Source organism: Bufo bufo, chromosome 6 (assembly GCF_905171765.1).
Source record: "Bufo bufo chromosome 6, aBufBuf1.1, whole genome shotgun sequence".
Classification (NCBI taxonomy): Eukaryota; Metazoa; Chordata; class Amphibia; order Anura; family Bufonidae; genus Bufo; species Bufo bufo.
The window spans coordinates 347777225-347805161 of NC_053394.1; the positions used below are offsets into that span (position 1 = coordinate 347777225).

The 27937-nt window shown below is 45.0% G+C and overlaps 1 protein-coding gene across 1 annotated transcript in view; it reads right to left on the reverse strand.

Moving 5' to 3' along the window:
• Positions 1-2435: 2435 nt before the first annotated feature.
• LOC121005056 (waprin-Thr1-like) overlaps positions 2436-27937 on the reverse strand; it is a 47473-nt gene continuing 21971 nt past the window's right edge. The window contains exons 2-3 of the mRNA XM_040437574.1: positions 3195-3347; positions 2436-2707 (exon numbers count right to left, since the gene is read on the reverse strand). Of these exons, the coding sequence (XP_040293508.1) occupies positions 2622-2707; positions 3195-3347 (239 nt within the window). The 3' untranslated portion in view covers positions 2436-2621. The remainder of the gene's footprint in view (positions 2708-3194; positions 3348-27937) is intronic.

Genomic DNA, 27937 nt, shown 5'->3' on the forward strand with positions numbered 1-27937 from the left:
GAAGCATCCTGGGCCTCCATAACACCTCAGCAGTGCCACTGCTGATTGCCTCCATGCCACGCCGCATTGAAGCAGTTATTTCTGCAAAAGGATTCCCGACCAAGTATTGAGTGCATAACTGAACTTAATTATTTGAAGGTTGACTTTTTTTGTATTAAAAACACTTTTCTTTTATTGGTCGGATGAAATATGCAAATTTTTTGAGATAGGAATTTTGGGTTTTCATGAGCTGTATGCCAAAATCATCAATATTAAAACAAGAAAAGGCTTGAACTACTTCAGTTGTGTGTAATGAATCTAAAATATATGAAAGTCTAATGTTTATCAGTACATTACAGAAAATAATGAACTTTATCACAATATGCTAATTTTTTTTGAAGAACCTGTATTAGATATAAACAAGCACATATTCTCAAAAGCTCATAATTTCTCTGTGTTACTCATGGTTTGTAGAACCATTGATGAATCTACGATAATGTTGATCACCGAGGGTAGTCTATAGATCTTTGACGATTGGTTTAGGTTTTACTACTCTATCCCTATTCCACCCTGACTAACCCTCAGCCCAGGGACACCCCCTAATGGTGGAGGTTCCCTGTCCTCGTACCTATTCTAGTAATCACCTATGCAAACCCTACACTGAGGCAAAATAAATAAATGCAGGATCATACAAAAACAAGCATATTGTGCTAGATAAGTGTGACAGTTGTACAAAGATAATTAAACGTGTTGTAAGAGAAAAAACACGCCTTTCATCCTAGAGCCTACATCAAAGTCCAGGTCTCCTTGAGGGTCCTTATCTCAGGGACTACAGATGTCCTGATTTTTGGAGGTCTATCCATCCGGATAAGGATGTACATCAGAAGGTCCCGTTTTAGTTTAATATCTTTTTGTCCCCTGACGAACCAGTATTTGCTAGGGAAACACCGTGTTGGGACGTGTTTTTTCTCTTACAACACGGTTAATTATCTTTGTACAACTGTCACACTACATAATGTCAAAATGTGGATCTAGTTTTTATACTTCCTCACAGTGCTACTTTGCTGTTCTTGGCGGTTTTGTATAAGTCAGTGTAATAAAGTGAAAAAATTTACAACATTTACAGTAACGGCAAAGAGGATGACATTTCAGGAAACCTAATCCATGCGCTGAGTAGGGTATCCGAGTGAAGTCCGCTTATAACGTGACATGTCACTTTTAGTTGGGGATATCAGCTGCAGATTGCAGCCTCTTCAATGCAGCATCCAACAAGAAGACCACTACAGCTGTCGCTCAGAGCAGAGGCACCATGAAGCAGCTCAATATATAGAGCACATCACATCACAGCTCTTCTGCCTCGAAATCTACAGCGATTTTTTTATTTATTTTTTTCCGCTGAGGATTTCGGACAGTTCTGTTTTTTTTTTTCTATAAAAGTCTGCAGCAGAACCATTAGAGGTCATAAGGATCTCATTCGTAGGGGTCCACAGCTGTGGGAATGAGCTGGTCCCAATCAATGGATAGTTATGATAATGAGTTACACAGTGAGTCATTTCTTATTAGGACCTGTTCATTCCAGACATGAGTTGTGGTTATCCAGGTATCCTGCCAAAACAGCTGTCAATGGGAGCTGAGCTGCAGTAACCCAGCATGATATGTCCTTCTGCCTACATCTTTTGTGTTAGTTCTGGTGCCAGCAGCTGCTGCAAACAGCTCTGTTGGTGTGTTGAACCCCCATAATCTGATATAGATAATCAATATCTGTAGGCTGGAAAAACCTTGTAAAGGGAATCTATCGGCAGTTTGGCAACGCTTATCTGCAGACAGCACTAGGTAGGGGCTGGGGAAAGCAGGACAAGCATACCTGTTGTGGAACTCTTCTGATTATCTAGATTCTGCTTTTGCAAGTGTCCAGGAGGTGGAGCTTCAGTGCTCTATGCATTGAGCTACTTCACAGCCCCACCCCTCTGCATTGAGTGGCAACTGTATCATCCAACCAGGAGAAATTTACAGCTGTCACTCAGAGCGGAGGGGTGAGACTGTGAAACGGCTCAATGCGGAGAGCACTTCATAGTGAAGCCCCACCTCATGGGCGCTGAAGGAGCAGAACCTGGCAGAATAAAACTTAATATTCAAGCTACTCCTGATAAAAGTTCCACAAAAGGTACAGTATGTTTATCTGCTCTTGCCAGATGGTATCTAGTGCTGTCAGCAGTTTAGAATGGTTAGAACTGCTGACAGACTCCCTTCAATCATGATTTGCCACAGGTTTATTCTCACTCATGACATTCCCCTCTTTGCCTTCATTTAGATTCCACGACTTAGTCCAGTATTAGGTGGCATTATATAATATATATATATTTTTTTTTTATTAACGGTGAGAGCACTTTACATTCAAGCCAACCTCATGGGAGCAGAACCTGGCAGAATAAAACTTAATATTCAAACTACTCCTGATAATAAAAGGTACAGTATGTTTGTCCTGCTCTGCCCAGCTGCAATCTAGTGCTGTCATCAGTTTAGCATCTTTAAAACTGCTGACAGACTCCCTTTAATCATGATTTGCAACAGGTTTATTCTCCTCTTTGCCTTCATTTAGATTCTACGACTGAGTCCAGTATTAGGTGGCGTTATATATTTTTTTAATTAAAGGTGTAATTGCTTGCAGAGGAAGCTCTTACTGTAGTCTTATTTCCAGATACTAGAGGTAGTTCTGTAATAGGATAATCTGTGGGCAGAAAAAAAAGAGACAATAACTAGAAGTTCTTTATACCCCAATATACAGCTGGGTTGCCAGCCTGCTGTTAAATTAATTGTGGCCAACTGAGCCAAAAATCAGGGATGGCCCAATATTTTTACATATTCCCCCTACTCTTCATATAGGCCACACCCCCACAACAACCCAATCTAAAACACTCCACAGGACACACAGGCATGCAAAGGGAGGGAAGCTCAATCATTGGATGAGTTAAATCCCCACCCTCTGTAGGGCTCCTCTCTTCCTCAAACCTCCTCCCAGGACCTGCATGCTGCCTCCTGGCCTCCTTTGTGCTGCACATGCCAGTTTTGGTGACTGCGCCATGCAAAGAACAACAAAAAAAAATCACGGACTGTGAACTTTTTTATTCTGCTGGACACTATGGACTGAATTTACAGATAGCTGGCAGCCCCGCTTTGCAGTGGGTATTACCTGTGTATACTTATCTATGTATTACCTATCTTTGTGCAGGATTTCGTCCCACAAGTGTTAGGGCAGCAGGTCATATTATTTGTGCACTCTTCATCTTGCTCACAGGTGATGCCGCAGCTTCCCAGCACTCCGTCCTCTGTTGGAGGACAGACATCCGTACCTGATGGATCTGGCAAAGCTGAAACAAATAGTTTATATTCAGAGACAGAACTGTGCGGCCCAAATCCCCTCTATGGCTAGGATTTTCTTTTTTTATCAAGTATATTTTTTATTGAAAAAAAAGAAAAAGTATTTCTTGTACATTGATCCATATATCTGAGTCAAAGCATAATAAAATATTACAAAACAAATATTGCATATTTTGTCATTATTGCTATATTGATTTTTATAAAGTACCAAAACACATAGTACATACTTTAGAAATTCTCCCCCCAACCCACCCCAACCCAAATTGGTAAAAAATAGGGGGGGGGGGGGAAAGTATACATATTAGGTATCGCCGCGTCCGTATCGACCGGCTCTATAAACATATCACATGACCTAACCCCTCAGATGAACACCATAAAAAATAAAAACTGTGCTAAATAAACAATTTTTTTGTCACCTTACATCACAAAAAGTACAACAGCAAGCGATCAAAAAGGCGTTTGCCCACCAAAATAGTACCAATCTAACCGTCACCTCATCCCGCAAAAAATGAGCCCCTACCTGAGAAAAAAAAAGCTGTTATTGTGTAAAACTTACATAAATAAAAAAGTATACATATTTATTTTCGCCGCGTTCGTATCGACCGGCTCTCATCCCGCAAAAATCGTACCCTACTCAAGGTAATCGCCCAAAAACTGAAAAAATTATGGCTCTAAGACTATGGAAACACTAAAAAATGAAATCATTGTGAAAAACTTACATAAATAAAAAAAAGTATACATATTAGGTATCGCCGCGTCCGTATCGACCGGCTCTATAAAAATATCACATGATCTAACCTGTCAGATGAATGTTGTAAATAACAAAAAATAAAAATGGTGCTATTTCTTGTTATCTTGCCTCACAAAAAGTGTAATATGGAGCAACCAAAAATCATATGTACCCTAAACTAGTACCAACAAAACTTCCACCCTATCCCGTAGTTTCTAAAATGGGGACACTTTTTTGGAGTTTCTACTCTAGGGGTGCATCAGGGGGGCTTCAAATGGGACATGGTGTAAAAAAAAAAACTGTCCATCAAAATCTGCCTTCCAAAAACCGTATGGCATTCCTTTCCTTCAGCGCCCTGCCGTGTGCCCGTACAGCAGTTTACGACCACATATGGGAGGTTCTGTAAACTACAGAATCAGGGCCATAAATATTGAGTTTTCTTTGGCTGTTAATCCTTGCTCTGTTACTGGAAAAAATGGATTAAAATGGAAAATTTGGCAAAAAATTGAAATTCTGAAATTTCATCTCCATTTGCCAATAACTCTTGTGGAACACCTAAAGGGTTAACAACGTTTGTAGAATCAGTTTTGAATACCTTGAGGGGTGTAGTTTTTTAGATGGGGTCACTTTTATGGAGTTTCTACTCTAGGGGTGCATCAGGGGGGCTTCAAATGGGACATGGTGTAAAAAAAAACAGTCCTGCAAAATCTGCCTTCCAAAAACCGTATGGCATTCCTTTCCTTCTGCGCCCTGCCGTGTGCCCGTACAGTAGTTTACGACCACATATGGGGTGTTTCTGTAAACTACAGAATCAGGGCCATAAATATTGAGTTTTGTTTGCCTGTTAACCCTTGCTTTGTAAAACTAAAAAAAAATATTAAAATGGAAAATCTGCCAAAAAAAAGACATTTTTAAATTGTATCTCTATTTTCCATTAATTCTTGTGGAACACCTAAAGGGTTAATGACGTTTGTAAAATCTGTTTTGAATACCTTGAGGGGTGTAGTTTCTTAGATGGGGTCACTTTTATGGAGTTTCTACTCTAGTGTTGCATCAGGGGGGCTTCAAATGGGACATGGTGTAAAAAATACCAGTCCAGCAAAATCTGCCTTCCAAAAACCATATGGCATTCCTTTCCTTCTGCGCCCTGCCGTGTGCCCGTACAGCGGTTTAGGACCATATATGGGTTGTTTCTGTAAACTACAGAATCAGAGCTATAAATATTGAGTTTGGTTTGGCTGTTAACCCTTGCTTTGTAACTGAAAAAAAATGATTGAAATGGAAAATCTGCCAAAAAAGTGAAATTTTGAAATTGTATCTCTATTTTCCATTAATTCTTGTGGAACACCTAAAGGGTTAACAAAGTTTGTAAAACCAGTTTTGAATACCTTGAGGGGTGTAGTTTCTTAGATGGGGTCACTTTTATGGAGTTTCTACTCTAGGGGTGCATCAGGGGGGCTTCAAATGGGACATGGAGTAAAAAAAAACAGTCCAGCAAAACCTGCCTTCCAAAAACCGTATGTCATTCCGTTCCTTCTGCGCCCTGCCGTGTGCCCGTACAGCGGTTTAGGACCATATATGGGGGGTTTCTGTAAACTACAGAATCAGAGCTATAAATATTGAGTTTGGTTTGGCTGTTAGCCCTTGCTTTGTAACTGAAAAAAAATTATTAAAATGCAAAATCTGCCAAAAAAGTGAAATTTTGAAATTGTATCTCTATTTTCCATTAATTCTTGTGGAACACCTAAAGGGTTAACAAAGTTTGTAAAATCAGTTTTGAATACCTTGAGGGGTGTAGTTTCTAGAATGGGGTCATTTTTGGGTGGTTTCTATTATGTAAGCCTCGCAAAGTGACTTCAGACCTGAACTGGTCCCTAAAAATTGGGTTTTTGAAAATTTCTGAAAAATTTCAAGATTTGCCTCTAAACTTCTAAGCCTTGTAACATCCCCAAAAAATAAAATATCATTCCCAAAATGATCCAAACATGAAGTAGACATATGGGGAATGTAAAGTAATAATTTTTGGAGGTATTACTATGTATTATAGAAGTAGAGAAATTGAAACTTGGAAATTTGCAATTTTTTACAAATTTTTGCTAAATTTGGTATTTAATTTATAAATAAAAATTATTATTTTTTTCTTCATTTTACCAGTGTCATGAAGTACAATATGTGACGAAAAAACAGTCTCAGAATGGCCTGGATAAGTCAAAGCGTTTTAAAGTTATCAGCACTTAAAGTGATACTGGTCAGATTTGCAAAAAATGGCCTGGTCCTTAAGGTGAAATAAGGCTGTGTCCTTAAGGAGTTAAACTGCGCCTGATATGGATGTCTCATCTGCAGGAATTGGTAGAATACAGCATGAGGGAGACCAAATTCTAGCTGTAAGGCTGGGTTCACACGGGCGTTGCGGGAAAATTTGCGGGTGCGTTGCGGGAACACCCACGAATTTTCCACGCGAGTGCAAAACATTGTAATGCGTTTTGCACTCGCGTGAGAAAAATCGCGCATGTTTGGTACCCAAACCTGAACTTCTTCACAGAAGTTCGGGCTTGGGATCGGTGTTCTGTAGATTGTATTATTTCCCCTTATAACATAGTTATAAGGGAAAATAATAGCTTTCTGAATACAGAATGCATTGTAAACTAGAGCTGGAGGGGTTAAAATAAATAAATAAATAATTTAACTCACCTTAGTCCACTTGATCGCGTAGCCCGGCATCTCCTTCTGTCTCCTTTGCTGAACAGGACCTGTGGTGAGCATTAATTACAGGTAAAGGACCTGTGGTGACGTGACTGCTGTCATCACATGATCCATCACCATGGTAAAATATCATTTTTACCAGTACTGAGCAATTTTTGTTCTGGTTGCTAAAATTGCGTGAATGATCACTGTTCGATATAATTCGGGGAAAGAATCTAAGTTAATAGAGAGTAGGCTTTGGGCCATTGTTAATGAAATTGTGGTGCTACATATTTGTGATAAGATTATATTAATTGAATTCCATACAGGTTGGATTTCTCTGCATCCCACCATATATGCTCCATGTTGGCTTCCGCCGCCGAACATCTCCAACACATATTAGAAGCTAAAGGGTACATTTTAGATAATCTATAGGGGGTATAATACCACCTATACAGAATTTTTTTGGAGTTTTCTAGATGATTGACACATTTGGAGGATGCGCTTATGATGGAGAATGCAGAATCCCGTTGTTCTGGTGGAATTTCTATATTTAATGCAGATTCCCATTTACGTAGTAGCGAGATCAGTGGAGAGTCCAAATCGTCAGTCATATGGTGGTAACTGAGAGAAAGGGCCTTAAGACTGGACAGAGGGTTCCTCAATGTCTTCATCAGTTGAGAGGTATTAATGGCCACCGGAAGTTGCACCTTAGATAAGAAATTTCTTATTTGCAGGCATTTAAAAAAGTCTCTATAAGGAACTTTAAACTTCCATTTATTAAGACTCTGGCTGATGGCTTAGAGTAGAGTGCCCCTATGGCTTTGGCTATGTATCCTTGTATGCCAAATTTCTCCAATACCGCCTCTAAATATCCCCAATGAACTCTGTCAAACGCCTTCTCCGCGTCCAAGGATAGAAGCAGAGAAGGCGTCCGATTCACCTCCGTCCAGTGTATGATGTCAATCACACGTCTAGTACCATCTAATGTTTGTCTTGATTTAACAAATCCCACCTGGTCATGGTGGATGAGCTGCGGGACTAAAGATGACAGTCTATTGGCCAATAATTTTAAGTAGATTTTCAGGTCAGAGTTCAATAGGGAGAACGGACGAAAATTTTCTGGGTATTCAGGGGATTTGCCTGGTTTGGGAAGAGCCACTATTGTGGCTTGAAGCATTTCCGGTGGTATATTACCTGTGGTCATTATGTGGCAACATGTGGATGAAAGGTGCGGGGCTAAAGTATTTATGAAGGTTTTAAAATATTCATTTGTTAACCCGTCAGTAGGGATGAGCGAACCCGAACTGTATAGTTCGGGTTCCGTGACACGGACCCGAACCCGAACATTTTCGTAAAAGTCCGGGTTCGGGTTCGGTGTTCGGCGCTTTCTTGGCGCTTTTTGAAAGGCTGCAAAGCAGCCAATCAACAAGCATCATACTACTTGCCCCAAGAGGCCATCACAGCCTTGCCTACTGTTGGCATGGCTGTGATTGGCCAGTGCAGCATGTGACCCAGCCTCTATATAAGCTTGGGTCACGTAGCGCTGCACGTCACTCTGCTGATTCAAGCATAGGGAGAGGTTGCTGCTGCGACGTTAGGGCGAGATTAGGCAGATTAACTGCTCCAAAAGACTTAATTCAGTGATCGATCTCCAGCTGTGGATCATTGAAGTGCTGATATTGAATTGCTCACTTTTTTTAGGCTGCCCAGAGCGTTTTTATATCACTTTTTTCTGGGGTGATCGGCGGCCATTTTGTGGCTTGTGGTGCGCCAGCACAAGCTACCACCAAGTGCATTTAACCATCAATATTGTGGTTATTTTTTGCTATATCCTACATCAGCTGCAGGCTGAGCCTGTGTCACCCAAGTGCATTTAACCATCAACAGTGTGGTTATTTTTTGGCCATATACTACATCAGGTGCAGGCTGAGCCTGTGTCACCCAAGTGCATTTAACCATCAACAGTGTGGTTATTTTTTGGCCATATACTACATCAGGTGCAGGCTGAGCCTGTGTCACCCAAGTGCATTTAACCATCAATAGTGTGGTTATTTTTTGCTATATCCTACATCAGGGTCAAGCTTTCATCAAGTGCATTTAACCATCAATAGTGTGGTTATTTTTTGGCCATATACTACATTAGGTGCAGGCTGAGCCTGTGTCACCCAAGTGCATTTAACCATCAATAGTGTGGTTATTTTTTGGCCATATACTACATCAGGGGCAAGTTGAGCCTGTCACCCAGTGCCTAAAAAATAGGCCTGACATTTCTATTCCTCCAAATCAGTACAGTTTTAGCTGGTCAAGTTATATTTAGTGACCGTAAAAGCACAGTTTTTGTTCTGGGTTGAAAAACTATTCCCAGATTTGCCATTCTCAAAATTAGTAGTTTCTGCTATATCAGGCCTACTTTAAATCTATCCCAAAAAGGATATCTTAGATTGAAGGTGCTGATAGTGTCATTCTGAAAAACTTAACACACACGCTACAGTGCAGATACAAGTCTAATTCTGTGATTAAAGGTATATCTGTCACACAGCGCGTAAAAAATAGGCCTCACATTTCTATTCAACCAAATCTGTACTGTTTTAGCTGGTCAAATTATTTGTAGTGACCGTAAAAGCACAGTTTTTGTTCTGGGTTGAAAAACTATTCCCAAATTTGCCATTCTCAAAATTAGTAGTTTCTGCTATATCAGGCCTACTTTAAATCTATCCCAAAAAGGATATCTTAGATTGAAGGTGCTGATAGTGTCATTCTGAAAAATTTAACACACACGCTACCGTGCAGATACAAGTCTAATTCTGTGATTAAAGGTATATCTGTCACACAGCGCGTAAAAATTAGGCCTGACATTTCTTTTTTTTTTAACCAATCTTTATTTATTATTTTCATCAAATGAAAGACAATAAAAAAGTGCATTTCAGATAAACATAACTGAGAACGTAAACACAATGGTACATCCTTGATCTGATACAGAATTTGCAAAATCCACAGTGGCATCAAAAGAATTGGCTCTTGTCAACACATAATAGTATCAATGGCATATAAATTTAACTCACACTGGCAGAGTTAGGTACTAGTTGAGATAATGGAGTATTTGAATAATTAGCAAGCCACTTCAGCCATGGATCCCATACCCGTATATGCCTATCATGTGACAAAGATTCCCAACTGGACATCTCTTCCAGCAAGCGGATCTCTTGGACTTTATTAATCCAATCCGTTACCCCTGGTGATTTGTTATTAAGCCAAAACATTGGAATCAGTAGTTTTGCTGCAGCTACTAGGGAGGACAATAGGGAATGTTTGGTGAGTATACATTTTTTACTGGACAAGTTTAGTAACACCACTGATGGGGTCAATGTTGGCAAAGAGGGCATCATTTCCATGACACACTTAGAAATCATATCCCAGTATGGGGTTATCGAGGGACAAGACCACCAAATATGGACCAGAGTGCCAGTATCTCCCCCACATCTCCAGCACCGATCTGAACGTGAGGGGTCCATGGCATGGAGTTTTGCAGGTGTGTTGTACCACCTGGTCACCAATTTATAAGCGTTCTCCTGAACCCTAATGCATCTAGAGTGACCATGAGAGTGACATAAGATCTTATTCACTGTGTTAACATCGAAGGTGACACTCAAGTCTTTTTCCCAGTGAGATATAAACCAGGGTCTATTAGAGTCTGCATCATCTATTAATTTGTTATATATCATGGAGACACATCCTTTTTTGTCCGTTTGGTGTAGTAACATTGATTCGTACCAATTGGGATCAAGCTTGTCAGGAGTACAAGTTAAATATTGGGTGCATATTCTTAAAAACTGTGAGTATTGTATAGTTGACCATGGAATGTGAGGGAAATCAGACTTCATGCTTTGAATAGAAGGGACTGTCCTGTTTTTTAAAATATCTCCTATTGCCACTGAACCTAACGCCCTCCATAGACCCAAATCATCTTGGAAGCCCTGAACTACTAGATATGGGACATAGCCAGTGGGGGTGAACGGAGAAAGGCAGGGGGAAGAGCGCAGAAGTGGTGATACTTTGGACCATGTGTTCATGACTCCTCTCATAAGATCTAAACCTTTTTTACCCCTGATGTTGTTTACTGCTAATTTAGGGTCCCATAAGGCTGCCACTCCCCTATGGCCTAATAAACTCCTGGCTAACCTACAACCCAATTTAGTGTTTTTAGGATTGCTTATTTCTGAGTGTAATCTAAGTTGAACAGCTTTGTAATATGTAGCCACATCCGGAAGTCCGAAACCTCCTTTAGACATAGGTTTAGTGAGAATTTTATACGCCAACCTGGGTCTGCATCCTCCCCACACAAAAGAAGAAAATAAGCTACGCACCTTTGCCAAAAATGCTTGGGGAAGGGGTATAGGCAGGGTCTGCAAAGTATACAATAACCTAGGCAGAATGTATGTTTTTAATAAGGTTTTTCTACCCAGCCATGACAGGAAAGGTATCTTAATATCAGCCAATTGCAGTTTAATGCTGGCAAGAAGTAGGGAGTAATTTTGGTGAAACAATTGGCTAGGATCTTTTGTTACATTAATGCCCAAATATTTAATATGTGACTGGCTCCATTTAAACGGGAATTCCTTCTCGAACTTTTCTACGGATGATTGGGAGATGTTTATACCCAATGCCATGCATTTGGAAAAATTAATTTTAAAATTGGACAAAGAGCCATAGGTATCTAATTGCCTTAGAAGAGCCGGAAATGCTTCTTCAGGTTTAGTTAGGAAAATGAGCATATCATCTGCAAACGCAGCAACAGTGTGCTCGTCACTACCTATTCTAAGGCCTTTAATTGTGGGGTCCTGTCTCAAAGACTGTATGAATGTCTCCAAGCACATTATAAAAAGTGTGGGTGAAAGCGGGCATCCCTGACGCGTCCCGTTTGTTATCCTAAAGGGAGGTGACAGAATACCATTCACCTGTACTTTTGCGGAGGGGTTAGAGTACAGAGACAGCACCGCCCCCACAAATTGCGGGGGTAGACCAAATTTTAGCAATGAGGCTTTCATGAAGTCCCAATCTACTCTATCGAACGCCTTTTCGGCATCGGTACTGAGAAATATGAGTTTTTCCCCCTGTTTCAAAGCGAGTTGTTGGGCCTGTAGGACTCTAAAGGTGCTGTCTCTGCACTCCCTGCCCCCCACAAATCCCGATTGCTCGTGAGAGCAAGGCCTGACATTTCTATTCCTCCAAATCAGTACAGTTTTAGCTGGTCAAGTTATATTTAGTGACCGTAAAAGCACAGTTTTTGTTCTGGGTCGAAAAACTATTCCCAAATTTGCCATTCTCAAAATTATAGTTTCTGCTATATCAGGCCTACTTTAAATCTATCCCAAAAAGGATATCCTAGATTTAAGGTGCTGATAGTGTCATTCTGAAAAACTTAACACACACGCTACAGTGCAGATACAAGTCTAATTCTGTGATTAAAGGTATATCTGTCACACAGCGCGTAAAAAATAGGCCTGACATTTCTATTCAACCAAATCTGTACTGTTTTAGCTGGTCAAATTATTTGTAGTGACCGTAAAAGCACAGTTTTTGTTCTGGGTTGAAAAACTATTCCCAAATTTGCCATTCTCAAAATTAGTAGTTTCTGCTATATCAGGCCTACTTTAAATCTATCCCAAAAAGGATATCTTAGATTCAAGGTGCTGATGGTGTCATTCTGAAAAACTTAACACACACGCTACAGTGCAGATACAAGTCTAATTCTGTGATTAAAGGTATATCTGTCACACAGCGCGTAAAAATTAGGCCTGACATTTATATTCCTCCAAATCAGTACAGTTTTAGCTGGTCAAGTTATATTTAGTGACCGTAAAAGCACATGTAGTGTACGGGGACTGTAATACCCGTCACTACCAAAGTGTCACTTGGTGTGCTGTCGTCCCTCCTTAGTTATGGAGAAGTTGGTACATGTCAGTTTTATAAAATGTCATGTAATGCAATGTTATGTATTTCCCTGTTGCTGTGAAACTTGCATGTACAGGCCTGCAGGGGTGTCATTCCAGCTTCTAGTCGCTAGAGGGAGCTAGAGAGCCCTAGTTTATATAAGGCCCAGACAGGGAAGCAAAAGTCAGTCTAGACCACAGCTCAGAAGTTTCTAGAGCCTGAGGAAGTGTCCAGAAGTTGAGAGAGACAGAGAAGCAAAGATCAGAAAAGCAAGAGGTACTCAGAAAGACAGAGGAGGTACTTATTAAAGCTATAGCCAAGGATATAAAGCCAGAACTAGGTTAATGGGCCTTGGTGAAGATATGCTATATTCCAGGATCAGACAGAATTAGAGTGCAAGCTCCTTTGCTGCAAGTCCTGTGTTCAACACTCTGTAATCACCTTGCTGTAACTGAATTGCCTGCATCGACTGAATTGCAAAATCGACTGTATGCCAAGGAACTGCGATTCCAATATTGTCTCTGCTTGAAAACTACTAAAGTTGGAGTTCTGTTTTAATACTACGTTTCCTCAATTTATTCCTGCATCCGCAAACGGCGTGCCACCGTTTACTTGGCACTGGCGTCACAAACTATTTCTACCTATACCTGCCCTTGCAGAGAGTCAGCTGTACCAGGTTAGTGTATATTGCACTACATCACCCAGAAACACCTACTGCACACAACTTGAGTACGCTGCACCTCTCTTTTGGCGTTCCACGAACAGGATACGCACGCTTTCTAGTGCAAGAAGCATGAACTTTGTGCCTTATACAGTTGCCCTGTGACCAAAGTGACAATTTGCCTGTTTATTGTAAGTGGACTTTGTGGACTGAAAATCATACCCAAAGTGTACCAAAAACCTCTAAAAAGCGCTGTGCAGTATTGCGCTATCCAGAGGAAGAAAATCGCCACATTGGAATGTGGTTTTGTGGACTTTTTACAATCCTGCTTGCTGTCAGTGAATGGACAGCGTTTTGCTAAAGATGGCCACCGGCTGCCTGGAGTAAAGTTTCCCGCGCCGCTGAGGACTTTCGTGGGCGGATCCCTGCAAAGACACAGAGAGTCCCGCCCCTCTTGATCATCGCACCGCCGCGGCCCTGCTTCTCCTGCGTCATCGGGTGCTCAGGACGTCCGGAACCTCGCGAGACTGGACCTGCGCAAGCCCGGCGATACCGGTAAGCACTTGTAACCGGAGGGAAGGGGAGTGTACCGGCCTCTTTAGTCGCCAGCGGCCACCTCTCAATAGACTACCATGTCAGAGCCAGGAGTGCCTGAGCAGCCGGCCCCAGGAGAGCTTGCGGCTCCTGATCACCCTACAGCCCCTAGCATGATGCCCTTTACCATGCCCTACTATTTAGGGGCCCCATGGTTCCCCCGCTACAGGTGAGAGACCCATACCCTACGGGACTTTGAAGAAAAGTTGCTGGCACTATTCCGATTATACCCTATAAATGCCGACCAGCAAATGGAAATCATGCTGGCGCAACTGGAGGGGGCTGCCCGCAGGGAAGTGTTATCATGGCCTGCTACTGAGCGGAGTACTCTAGAACAGATCTTCACCCGCCTCAGAGCCACTTTTGAAACTAGGACTGCCTCAGAGATAAAGATGCACTTCTTTGGCAAGAGACAGAAGTCCGGTGAGTCCCTCCGTGACTATGCCCTATCACTTCAGGAGGCTTTAGGGGCTGTAATCCAGATAGATCCCAAAGAGGCTGATAACCGGGACCAGACCCTGAGGGAACAATTTATCAACGGGGTGTCTAGTGAACAAATAAGGACCCAGTTAAAGATGCTGTCCGCCCAGCACCCTAACAGTGCCTTTCTGGACTTTAAAGAACTGGCTATAAAAATTCTGGGGTCCACAGTATCAGCTGAGTTGAGCGCCCTATCTGAGTCATCAGCCTGCAAGCCAAAACCGCTTGTCACTAACCGAGCTGAGGCCGGCCAAGCTGTTCAAGTGTCAGCTACTGATACTATTGCCATGCTGACAGAGCAAGTAAATCACCTCACTAAAAGTCTAGAGAAGGTGTGCAGAAAAATAGAGGAATGGGAAAAACCCATAAAGACAGAAGAAGAGTTCCTGTCATCTCCTAGGCCGTTCTCACCTCCATACCAAGAGACTCACCCCGGGGATCCTGGGAGGCGTAATAGAGGTCGCAAGAAGCCCGTGTGTACATACTGCAAAAAGCTGGGACACACAGAATCCACGTGCTGGCAGTTAAACGGGCAACCCCTGAGGCTGAGGACCACCCCTCGGGAGGTAGAACACTAGGTCCAGAGGATCCAAATTGGATGCCACGTTATGTAGGACCCCATCCTAAAATCAATATAGAGATCAACGGGGTCCCCTTTGAAGCCCTATTAGATACTGGGTCTCAGGTCACTACTATTCAGCTGCCTGCATTTGAAAAGTTCTGGGACACCAACCAGTTGACCCAACCGCCTGACTCCTGGGTGGAAATTATCGCCAGCAATGGCAAACCAGTAAAGGTTCATGGATACTGGGAACCCACCCTGCAGGTGGGAGAAGTAACCCTGCCTCAACAGGGAGTGATCGTAGTACAGGCCGGTGACAGAGGAGGACATCCTGTCATTCTAGGCACCAATGTCTTCAAAAACTGTTATTCAGAAATACTTGCTGTATTACATCAGACTTTGCCCACTGCTTCCTCTGCATCCAGGAGGGTGATTCAAAAGACTATTACTGTGTTAAGTGCCCAGCAGAGGTTTGCTAATGGGAAAGGAGAAATTTGTACTGCCAGGATTAGTGATATTAAGCCTGTGACTTTGCCTCCTAATTCTCAAACTCTTTTATGGTGTCGTGCTGTCCTGGGAGTCCAAGGCCGAGATTATCCAGCCCTGGTGGAACCACTCCAGATGGAGGATTACCCTTATGTGAGAGCTGCCAAGTGCCTGGTGAACGTCTCCCAAGGTAAAGTACCTGTCCGTCTGATTAACCTGAGTGATCATCCTGTTGCGCTTACTAAGCATTGCCGTGTTGCCCAGCTGTACCAGGTGTCCTTCCAAGACATCATTCGTCTTCCAGCGACAGAGAAGCCGCCAGCTGCAGTCAGCGGATGTTCGCCGGTGACCCAGCCACAAGTGCCCTGGTGGGAAGAGCTCCATGTCGGGGACGAGAATACCCCCCAACGGAAACAAGAAGGGATTCTACAGCTTGTCAAGGAGCACCACCAGGCCTTCAGTAAGCATGCTACTGACTATGGAGAGGTTAATGCCATACAACACACCATACCTACTGGCTCTCATCCTCCTATCAAGGAGAGATACAGACCCTTACCACCTACTTCATATCAGACTGTAAAGGAAATGATCCAAGAGATGAAAGACTCTAATGTGATCCGGGACAGCCGTAGTCCGTGGGCTGCACCCCTGGTTCTTGTAAAGAAGAAGGACGGTAGTATCCGTTTCTGTGTGGATTATAGGAAAATTAATCAAATAACCCACAAAGATGCATACCCACTGCCCCGCATTGAGGAGTCACTAACTGCTCTGGGCTCCTCTGCCTATTTCTCCACATTGGACTTGACCAGTGGCTACTGGCAAGTACCCATGGCCCCTGCAGATAGAGAAAAGACTGCCTTCACTACTCCCATGGGCCTGTTCGAATTCAATTGTATGCCGTTCGGGCTATGTAATGCCCCAGGAACTTTCCAGAGATTAATGGAGCGGTGTTTGGGTCACAAAAACTTCGAAACAGTGCTGCTGTATCTAGATGACGTCATTGTGTACTCAAAAATATATGAGGACCATCTGAAACATTTGGCAGAAGTATTTGAAATCCTTATCAAATATGGCTTGAAGGTAAAGCCATCCAAGTGTCACCTGCTCAAACCTGCAGTAAGATACCTGGGGCATATAGTAAGCGGAGAGGGAGTGCAACCTGACCCTGATAAATTGGCAGCTGTCTGTAATTGGCCGGTTCCTACTACTGTCAAAGAGGTGAGGAGTTTCCTGGGTTTTGCCGGCTACTATAGACGTTTTATCCCCCATTTTGCTCAAATAGCTGATCCTATCCAGGAGCTCTTGAGGGGGCAACCCAAAAAGAGTCCTAGAACTCCTGTGCCCATTGAGTGGAATGATAAAAGAGAGATAGCGTTCCAATTGCTAAAAAAGAAACTGACCGAGCCTCCAGTGTTAGGTTATCCAGATTATAGCAAGCCCTTCCATCTCTATACTGATGCTAGCAAGCGAGGCCTGGGAGCTGTGTTAGCCCAGATCCAAGAGGGAAAAGAGAGAGTGATAGCATATGCAAGCCGCTCCCTGAAAGGAGCTGAGAAAAATGACCAGAATTATAGTTCCTTCAAACTAGAGTTCCTGGCATTAGTGTGGGCGGTGACAGAAAAATTCAAGGATTATCTAGCCGCCACCCCGTTCATTGCATTCACCGACAATAACCCTCTGGCACATCTCAATACAGCTAGATTGGGGGCCTTGGAGCAGAGATGGGCCTCTCGCCTTGCCAACTATAATTTCTCTGTAAAGTATCGTGCTGGACGTACTAATGATAACGCTGATGCTTTATCCAGGCTTCCCACAGAGACAGCTCCTGATGATGTGCGAGATGCTTGGGAAGATGTAGAGATGCCGGCTTTCTATAACAAATTTGCTCAACAGGATCAGGCTCGAGCTACCAATAACAGAGCTGCAGTTCCTTCACCCTCCAGTAGGCCTGAACCTAAAGAAGAAAGGTGGGTGAAACTACAGTCTGAAAGTAGAGTGCTGGGTGAGTTGTTGGACTTCATTACTAGTGGCAGAGCCCCTGAGAGGATCCGGCGTAAGAGTGCAGATCCTGAGCTCATCAAATTGTGGAGACAGCGCCATCAACTCTTCATACAAAAGGGCCTATTGCTACGGAGAAGCCTAGACCCAGTGTCCAACGAGAGAGTGCACCAGATTCTCATACCCCGACGAGATGCAGGTATGGTGTTGGAGATGTACCACAATCAATCCGGTCACTTTGGGGTCCAAAAGACTGAAGCTACTATCCGCCAGCGGTTTTACTGGGTAGGCATGAGAGAAGACATGGAGAAGTGGTGTCGAGAGTGTGTAGCCTGTGCCTTGAAACGAAGTGAGCACCATGATCAGAGGGCACCACTGAGACCCATTGTAAGTATCCGTCCTCTTGAACTTGTCGCCATCGACCATGTGAAACTGGAGCCTAGTCGCTCAGGGTATGCTTATGCCATGACTATTATTGACCATTTCACTAAGTTTGTTGTAGCAGTGCCTGTGAGAGACCAGACAGCCAAGACTACAGCCGAAATGTTCTGGAAGCACTTTCTCCTGCCCTATGGATGTCCAGAAAAGATCCTCACCGATCAAGGACCTGCTTTTGAGTCCCATCTGTTCCATGAACTGTGCCGCTTACACAACTGTAAGAAGATCCGGACGACGGCCTACCATCCTCAAGGTAACGGATTATGTGAAAAAATGAATCAGACCTTGATAGAGATGCTGAGGGCCGTGCCTCCTGAAAACAGAGGAAATTGGCCCAGTCTGTTGCCACAGCTCATGTTCACATACAATCATACCATACATTGTTCCACCGGGTATACTCCTTTTTACTTGATGTTTGGGCGCCAAGGGACATTGCCTGCTGATCATTCATTGGACATACATGTGCCTGATTGCATTAACCCATTACCTAACACCGGCTGGGTTGCTGAGCACCGAAGGCGATTGGATGCAGCCAAAGCCATTGTTCAGGAACGTATGGACCTTGCTAGAGACCGACAGCAGAGGGACTATGATCAAGCAGCCCATGCAGAACCCTTGACCATAGGGGCCGTGGTATGGTTAAAGAATAACCGTCGTACCAGCAAATTGGACAGTAAGTGGGAGCGAAGTCCTTATGTTGTCACTGCAATCCCAAATGTTGGAACTCACACTTATGAGATCACCCGGGAAGACAAGGGATCCCAAATTGTACACCGAAACCGGTTGAAACTCTGCCTGACGCCAGAACCTAGTGCCGAGAGTTCTGGATCAGAATATCCGGTGTCAGAGTCAGCCATACAGCCCGAGGATCCTATGCAGGCTGTTAGTAATCTGAGGTATGACGCTGATCCCATGCATTGGCTTCTGACACCTTGGTTGAACTTGCTGGTGCCTGCTCCGGCACCTACTGTAGCTTCACCTCCAGCAGAGCCGGTTCAAGATGCTCCGGGTCCAGTTCCCCCTCTAGTGGATATTGTTGTTCCAGTTGTTCCTGTTGTTCCAGTTGTTCCTGACCAAGGTCTCATGGATGGAGACCCTCCTGTTGCTCCTCTCTCGTCTACCTCGTTGCTAAGGGGAGAGGAGACCCCTGTTTTGAGAAGGTCTACCCGGATGACCAGGGGACGCCCGCCAGTCCGTTTAGGAGACTTTGATTATTCTGGTGGTGTCTCCTCCCAAACAGTTGCCACTGGCAATACCTTACTTGACATTTGTGCGCAAGAATGGACTCCTCCACGTGAGCCCTTGCCTGTGATACACCCACAGGAAACTCCTGGGTAGTTCCGTTATTTTGCTGTTCTATTATGGACTTATTCATTGTCATGGACTATCCTGGTTATAATGTTACGCTGTGCCAGGTCAGCGCCCCCGTTCCATTCACTATCCTGAGAGAAGAGAACGACGCCCCTTGTCACTACCCTTCACTTTTGCCAATTGGACCTGATGTAAATGTAAATGCAGATGAATTACATGTATGTATGCCTGCATGTCTCTATTTTCTATTTCAGGTAGAGATTCCAGTTGGGCGACCCATGATGGAGTACGAGGTCGTACTCAGCTTAAAGCAGTGGGGTATGTAGTGTACGGGGACTGTAATACCCGTCACTACCAAAGTGTCACTTGGTGTGCTGTCGTCCCTCCTTAGTTATGGAGAAGTTGGTACATGTCAGTTTTATAAAATGTCATGTAATGCAATGTTATGTATTTCCCTGTTGCTGTGAAACTTGCATGTACAGGCCTGCAGGGGTGTCATTCCAGCTTCTAGTCGCTAGAGGGAGCTAGAGAGCCCTAGTTTATATAAGGCCCAGACAGGGAAGCAAAAGTCAGTCTAGACCACAGCTCAGAAGTTTCTAGAGCCTGAGGAAGTGTCCAGAAGTTGAGAGAGACAGAGAAGCAAAGATCAGGAAAGCAAGAGGTACTCAGAAAGACAGAGGAGGTACTTATTAAAGCTATAGCCAAGGATATAAAGCCAGAACTAGGTTAATGGGCCTTGGTGAAGATATGCTATATTCCAGGATCAGACAGAATTAGAGTGCAAGCTCCTTTGCTGCAAGTCCTGTGTTCAACACTCTGTAATCACCTTGCTGTAACTGAATTGCCTGCATCGACCGAATTGCAAAATCGACTGTATGCCAAGGAACTGCGATTGCAATATTGTCTCTGCTTGAAAACTACTAAAGTTGGAGTTCTGTTTTAATACTACGTTTCCTCAATTTATTCCTGCATCCGCAAACGGCGTGCCACCGTTTACTTGGCAGTGGCGTCACGAACTATTTCTACCTATACCTGCCCTTGCAGAGAGTCAGCTGTACCAGGTTAGTGTATATTGCACTACATCACCCAGAAACACCTACTGCACACAACTTGAGTACGCTGCACACAGTTTTTGTTCTGGGTCGAAAAACTATTCCCAAATTTGCCATTCTCAAAATTAGTAGTTTCTGCTATATCAGGCCTACTTTAAATCTATCCCAAAAAGGATATCTTAGATTCAAGGTGCTGATGGTGTCATTCTGAAAAACTTAACACACACGCTACAGTGCAGATACAAGTCTAATTCTGTGATTAAAGGTATATCTGTCACACAGCGCGTAAAAAATAGGCCTCACATTTCTATTCAACCAAATCTGTACTGTTTTAGCTGGTCAAATTATTTGCAGTGACCGTAAAAGCACAGTTTTTGTTCTGGGTTGAAAAACTATTCCAAAATTTGCCATTCTCAAAATTTGTAGTTTCTGCTATATCAGGCCTACTTTAAATCTATCCCAAAAAGGATATCTTAGATTGAAGGTGCTGATAGTGTCATTCTGAAACACACACGCTACAGTGCAGTGTCATGGTCTTACCTTCTTGCTGTTCTTCTTCGTTTGACATGTGCTGGCGGCCATCTTGGTTTCTGGGTTTCTTGTAGCCTCCCACCCTGCGGCTCCTCCTTCCCACTGGGAGGAGCTGGATGCCCAGCTCATATATATATAGGAGGTCTGCGGCTTCAGTTCCTTGCTTGGTCCTCCTGTGTTCACATGCTTCTAGACTGCTGCTGCTTCTGGTTCCTGATCCTGGTTTCGTCCGACTACCCTGCTGGTTCCTGATCCTGGTTTCGTCCGACTACCCTGCTGGTTCCTGATCCTGGCTTCGTCTGACTACCCTGCTGGTTCCTGATCCTGGCTTCGTCTGACTACCCTTCTGGTTCCTGACCTCTGGCTTCGCAAAGACTCTGCTTCGGTTTCGCCATCCGTTTGGACTTTTGCTTTACAGCTTTATTTTCAATAAAGCCTTCTTATTTTCACTTATCCCTTGTTGTACGTCTGGTTCATGGTTCCGTGACATTAGGACCAAGCCATGAATTCTGACGGTACAGGGCCATCCTCGCTACCCACGCTGGTTGCCAGACTTGATCAGCAGGATCACCTGTTGGGTCGGTTCGCTGTGGCGTTGCAAACCCTGCTTGAACGCACGGCTCATTTCGCTCCCGTTGCCGATGGGTCGGTTGTCGCTCCTGGGCCCGCTCCTACTGCCGCTCCGGTTGTTGCGCCAGAGTCTACCCCGACACCTGTTGTTGCACCTGCGGTGTTTCGGGGTATGACCGGTTCTGCCCCTCTTCCACAGCGCTTTGGGGGAGAGCCAACTCAGTGCCGAGGTTTCCTTAACCAGGTGGGCATTTATTTCGAGTTGCTGCCACATGCCTTTCCCACTGAGAGATCAAAGGTGGGCTTCTTGATCTCGCTGCTCTCGGACAAGGCCTTGGCCTGGGCCAGCCCTTTATGGGAGAACAACAATCCGGTGGTTGCCGAGTTTTCCGGTTTTGTTGCTTCTCTTCGGAAGGTATTCGATGTGCCGGCTCGTGCTGCCTCTGCTGCGAAGCTCCTTATGTCCATCAGACAGGGTTCACGATCCGTAGCTGAATACGCCATTGAGTTTCGTACCCTGGCAGCAGAGGTGGGCTGGAATAATGAGGCTCTGGTCGCTGCTTTCTCTCATGGTCTCTCGGATGCCTTGAAGGATGAGGTTGCAGCTAAGGACCTACCAGTGGAGCTCGAGTCTCTTATTTCTTTCCTGATTTTGATTGACACCAGACTCAGGGAGAGACCTTCCTTTAAGGAGAGCCTGCGGAGGTTTTCTAACAGATTGGCGCCTACGTTTGCTGTCCCACCCGTGCCTCCCTCTCCTCCCACGCCTCCTGGGGATGACTTGTCTGGGGGTGAACCCATGCAGCTGGGGTTTGCTCGCCTGTCCGAGGGGGAGAGGGTACTCCGGAGACGCGAGGGCCGATGCATGTACTGTGGTCTCGGTGGGCATTTTCGGTTGGCATGTCCGAACCGTCCGGGAAACGCTCGCACCTGAGATCCTGTCGGGGGCTGATCTTGGGTGGAGTCTCCTCGTCCCCGGTTTCCCGTGTTGATAAACCACTGATCACTGTTGTCCTCTCCTGGGTCGGGGGCTCGGTGACGACCCAGGCGTTGGTGGACTCTGGTGCTGGTGGTTTGTTCATTGATAATGTGTTCGCTGCCGCCAATTCCATTCCTCTGCAGGCTCGAGGTTCCCCACTGGCTCTTGAGGCGATAGACGGCAGACCCCTTCTGCCGCCACACGTGACTCATGAGACCCTTCCAGTGGGGATAGCCATTGGTGCCGTTCACAGAGAGTCGGTCTGCCTCCAGGTTATTTCGTCTCCACACTACTCGGTGGTCTTGGGGTACCCCTGGCTCCGGAAGCATAATCCGACTTTCGATTGGAGATCGGCCGAGATCCTCTCGTGGTCACCGCAGTGTGGGGCTAGTTGCATCCATGGGTCTGTCAAGTTGCTGTGTACTTCCTCGGACTCTCTGTTGCCTCCTGAATACGAGGAGTACCGGGATGTATTCGATAAGGTGCGCGCGGTTGCCCTACCTCCGCACCGCCCATACGATTGTGCCATAGAGTTACAATCTGGTGCCGTTCCTCCTCGTGGCAAAGTCTATCCACTGTCGGTAGCGGAGAATGAGGCCATGGAGGAGTACGTGAGGGAGGCGCTTTCACGCGGACACATTCGCAAATCCTCGTCCCCGGCAGGGGCTGGATTTTTCTTTGTGAAAAAGAAGGGCGGTGAGTTGAGGCCTTGCATCGATTACAGGGGTCTCAATCGCATCACGATCAAGAACGCTTACCCGATACCCTTGATTTCCGAGCTGTTCGATCGCCTTAAAGGGGCCACGGTCTTTACCAAACTCGACCTGAGGGCGGCATATAACCTGGTAAGGATCAAGGCGGGCGATGAGTGGAAGACCGCGTTTAACACCAGGACCGGTCATTATGAATCCTTGGTTATGCCCTTTGGGTTGTGCAATGCGCCCGCAGTCTTTCAGGAATTCATCAACGATGTTTTCCGTGACCTGTTGCAGCAGTGTGTGGTGGTCTATTTGGATGACATCTTGGTATATTCTGAATCCATGGAGGCCCACATTCTGGATGTCAGACGAGTGTTGCAACGGTTACGAGAGAACAAGCTGTTCGGTAAGCTTGAGAAATCCGAATTTCACCGATCCCAGGTAACCTTCTTAGGTTACATCATTTCCGCTGAGGGGTTCTCCATGGATCCTGAGAAGGTTTCGGCTGTCTTACAGTGGCCCCAGCCCAGTGGTCTTCGTTCCCTGCAGCGCTTTTTGGGCTTCGCCAATTATTATCGGAAGTTCATCAGGGACTTTTCCATGCTAGCCAAGCCTCTCACGGATCTGACCAGGAAGGGCAGTAATTCCCAGGTCTGGCCGCTCGAGGCCATCCGAGCTTTTGAGGCTCTAAAGTCCGCCTTTGTGTCGGCTCCGATTCTGTCGCATCCCAACCCTGGGTTGTCCTTTGTCCTCGAGGTGGACGCGTCTGAGACGGGAGTAGGCACCCTTCTGTCTCAGCGTAGAACACCAGAGGGTCCTCTGCTTCCTTGTGGGTTTTACTCCCGGAAACTGTCTTCCGCGGAGTGCAACTATCAGATTGGTGACAGGGAGTTATTGGCCATCGTGCAGGCCCTTAAAGAATGGAGGCACTTGCTCGAGGGTTCGGTGGTTCCGGTCCTCATCCTGACGGACCACAAGAATCTGACCTACCTTTCTGAGGCCAAGAGATTGACACCACGTCAGGCCAGATGGGCTCTGTTCTTGTCACGTTTTAATTACGTGGTCTCCTACCTACCCGGTTCCAAGAACATCAGGGCGGATGCCTTATCACGGCAGTACTCCGAGCTGTCCAGGGAGGAGTCGATTCCGACTTCGGTCATACCTCCGAATCAGATCTTGGCCGCCATTCGCACCAGCCTGACCTCTCCCCTGGGTGAGCAGATTTTGGCGGCTCAATCTGGTGCTCCCTCTGGGAGACCCAACGGCAGATGTTTTGTGCCTGAGGAGTTGCGCACTCGGTTGTTGCGAACCTACCATAACTCCAAGACCGCGGGGCATCCTGGAAAGAATCAGCTGTCCTGGGCTGTTTCACGTCTGTTCTGGTGTCCTTCCCTACGTTCCGACATCGCCGCATATGTAGCGGCATGCTCCGTTTGTGCCCAGAGTAAGTCCCCTCGGCACCTTCCGTTGGGCCTTCTGCAACCCATAGCCACCGGGGAGCGCCCATGGTCACACCTGGGGATGGATTTCATTGTGGACCTCACTGCATCCCGAGGCCATACGGTCATTCTCATGATTGTGGATCGGTTTTCCAAAATGTGCCACTGTGTTCCTCTCAAGAAGTTACCCTCTGCACAAGAGTTGGCCACGATTTTTGCCAGGGAGGTCTTCCGGTTGCACGGTTTGCCCAAGGAGATTGTGTCGGATCGGGGGAGTCAGTTTGTGTCCAGGTTCTGGCGCGCCTTTTGCTCCCAGTTGGGGATTCATCTCTCCTTCTCCTCGGCCTACCACCCTCAGTCCAATGGGGCCGCAGAACGATCCAATCAGGCCTTGGAGCAATTCCTTCGTTGCTATGTCTCCGATCACCAAGACAATTGGGTTGACCTCCTGCCTTGGGCTGAGTTTGCCAGGAACACGGCGGTGAACTCTTCCTCTGGGACGTCTCCCTTCATGGCCAATTATGGGTTCCAACCTGCCGTGTTACCGGAGGTATTCTCTCCCCAGGATATTCCGGCTGTGGAGGATCACCTTTCCGTCCTACGTGCTTCTTGGGTACTGATCCAGAAGTCCCTTGAGGTCTCTGCGCAGCGCCAGAGACTCCAGGCTGATCGCAGACGAGCGCCTGCTCCTTCCTACCAGGTCGGAGACCGTGTATGGTTGTCCACCCGCAACCTCAACCTTCGAGTGCCCACTCCCAAGCTGGCGCCTCGCTTTGTTGGTCCCTTCCGAGTGCTTCGCAGGGTAAACCCGGTAGCCTATGCCCTTGCGCTTCCTCCTGGCATGCGGATCTCCAACGTGTTTCATGTCTCCCTGTTGAAGCCACTGGTGTGTAATCGTTTCACTTCCTCGGTTCCTCGGCCTCGTCCGGTCCAAGTGGGTAATCGTGAGGAGTATGAGGTGAGCAATATCCTGGACTCACGCCTGGTCCGCGGTCGGGTGCAGTTTTTGGTCCATTGGCGTGGTTATGGTCCAGAGGAGCGTTCCTGGGTTCCCTCCGCAGATGTCCATGCTCCTGCCTTGCTCCGAGCCTTCCACGCACGCTTCCCTCAGAAACCGTTCTTTACTCCGCGGAGGAGGGGCCCTTGAGGGGGAGGTACTGTCATGGTCTTACCTTCTTGCTGTTCTCCTTCGTTTGACATGTGCTGGCGGCCATCTTGGTTTCTGGGTTTCTTGTAGCCTCCCACCCTGCGGCTCCTCCTTCCCACTGGGAGGAGCTGGATGCCCAGCTCATATATATAGGAGGTCTGTGGCTTCAGTTCCTTGCTTGGTCCTCCTGTGTTCACATGCTTCTAGACTGCTGCTGCTTCTGGTTCCTGATCCTGGTTTCGTCCGACTACCCTGCTGGTTCCTGATCCTGGTTTCGTCCGACTACCCTGCTGGTTCCTGATCCTGGCTTCGTCTGACTACCCTGCTGGTTCCTGATCCTGGCTTCGTCTGACTACCCTTCTGGTTCCTGACCTCTGGCTTCGCAAAGACTCTGCTTCGGTTTCGCCATCCGTTTGGACTTTTGCTTTACAGCTTTATTTTCAATAAAGCCTTCTTATTTTCACTTATCCCTTGTTGTACGTCTGGTTCATGGTTCCGTGACATGCAGATACGAGTCTAATTCTGTGATTAAAGGTATATCTGTCACACAGCGCGTAAAAAATAGGCCTCACATTTCTATTCAACCAAATCTGTACTGTTTTAGCTGGTCAAATTATTTGTAGTGACCTTAAAAGCACAGTTTTTGTTCTGGGTTGAAAAACTATTCCCAAATTTGCCATTCTCAAAATTAGTAGTTTCTGCTATATCAGGCCTACTTTAAATCTATCCCAAAAAGGATATCTTAGATTCAAGGTGCTGATAGTGTCATTCTGAAAAACTTAACACACACGCTACAGTGCAGATACAAGTCTAATTCTGTGATTAAAGGTATATCTGTCACACAGCGCGTAAAAAATAGGCCTCACATTTCTATTCAACCAAATCTGTACTGTTTTAGCTGGTCAAATTATTTGTAGTGACCGTAAAAGCACAGTTTTTGTTCTGGGTTGAAAAACTATTCCCAAATTTGCCATTCTCAAAATTAGTAGTTTCTGCTATATCAGGCCTACTTTAAATCTATCCCAAAAAGGATATCTTAGATTGAAGGTGCTGATAGTGTCATTCTGAAAAATTTAACACACACGCTACCGTGCAGATACAAGTCTAATTCTGTGATTAAAGGTATATCTGTCACACAGCACGTAAAAATTAGGCCTGACATTTCTATTCCTCCAAATCAGTACAGTTTTAGCTGGTCAAGTTATATTTAGTGACCGTAAAAGCACAGTTTTTGTTCTGGGTCGAAAAACTATTCCCAAATTTGCCATTCTCAAAATTATAGTTTCTGCTATATCAGGCCTACTTTAAATCTATCCCAAAAAGGATATCCTAGATTTAAGGTGCTGATAGTGTCATTCTGAAAAACTTAACACACACGCTACAGTGCAGATACAAGTCTAATTCTGTGATTAAAGGTATATCTGTCACACAGTGCGTAAAAAATAGGCCTGACATTTCTATTCAACCAAATCTGTACTGTTTTAGCTGGTCAAATTATTTGTAGTGACCGTAAAAGCACAGTTTTTGTTCTGGGTTGAAAAACTATTCCCAAATTTGCCATTCTCAAAATTAGTAGTTTCTGCTATATCAGGCCTACTTTAAATCTATCCCAAAAAGGATATCTTAGATTCAAGGTGCTGATGGTGTCATTCTGAAAAACTTAACACACACGCTACAGTGCAGATACAAGTCTAATTCTGTGATTAAAGGTATATCTGTCACACAGCGCGTAAAAAATAGGCCTCACATTTCTATTCAACCAAATCTGTACTGTTTTAGCTGGTCAACTTATTTGTAGTGACCGTAAAAGCACAGTTTTTTGTTCTGGGTTGAAAAACTATTCCAAAATTTGCCATTCTCAAAATTTGTAGTTTCTGCTATATCAGGCCTACTTTAAATCTATCCCAAAAAGGATATCTTAGATTGAAGGTGCTGATAGTGTCATTCTGAAAAATTTAACACACACGCTACCGTGCAGATACAAGTCTAATTCTGTGATTAAAGGTATATCTGTCACACAGCACGTAAAAATTAGGCCTGACATTTCTATTCAACCAAATCTGTACTGTTTTAGCTGGTCAAATTATTTGTAGTGACCGTAAAAGCACAGTTTTTGTTCTGGGTTGAAAAACTATTCCAAAATTTGCCATTCTCAAAATTTGTAGTTTCTGCTATATCAGGCCTACTTTAAATCTATCCCAAAAAGGATATCTTAGATTGAAGGTGCTGATAGTGTCATTCTGAAAAACTTAACACACACGCTACAGTGCAGATACAAGTCTAATTCT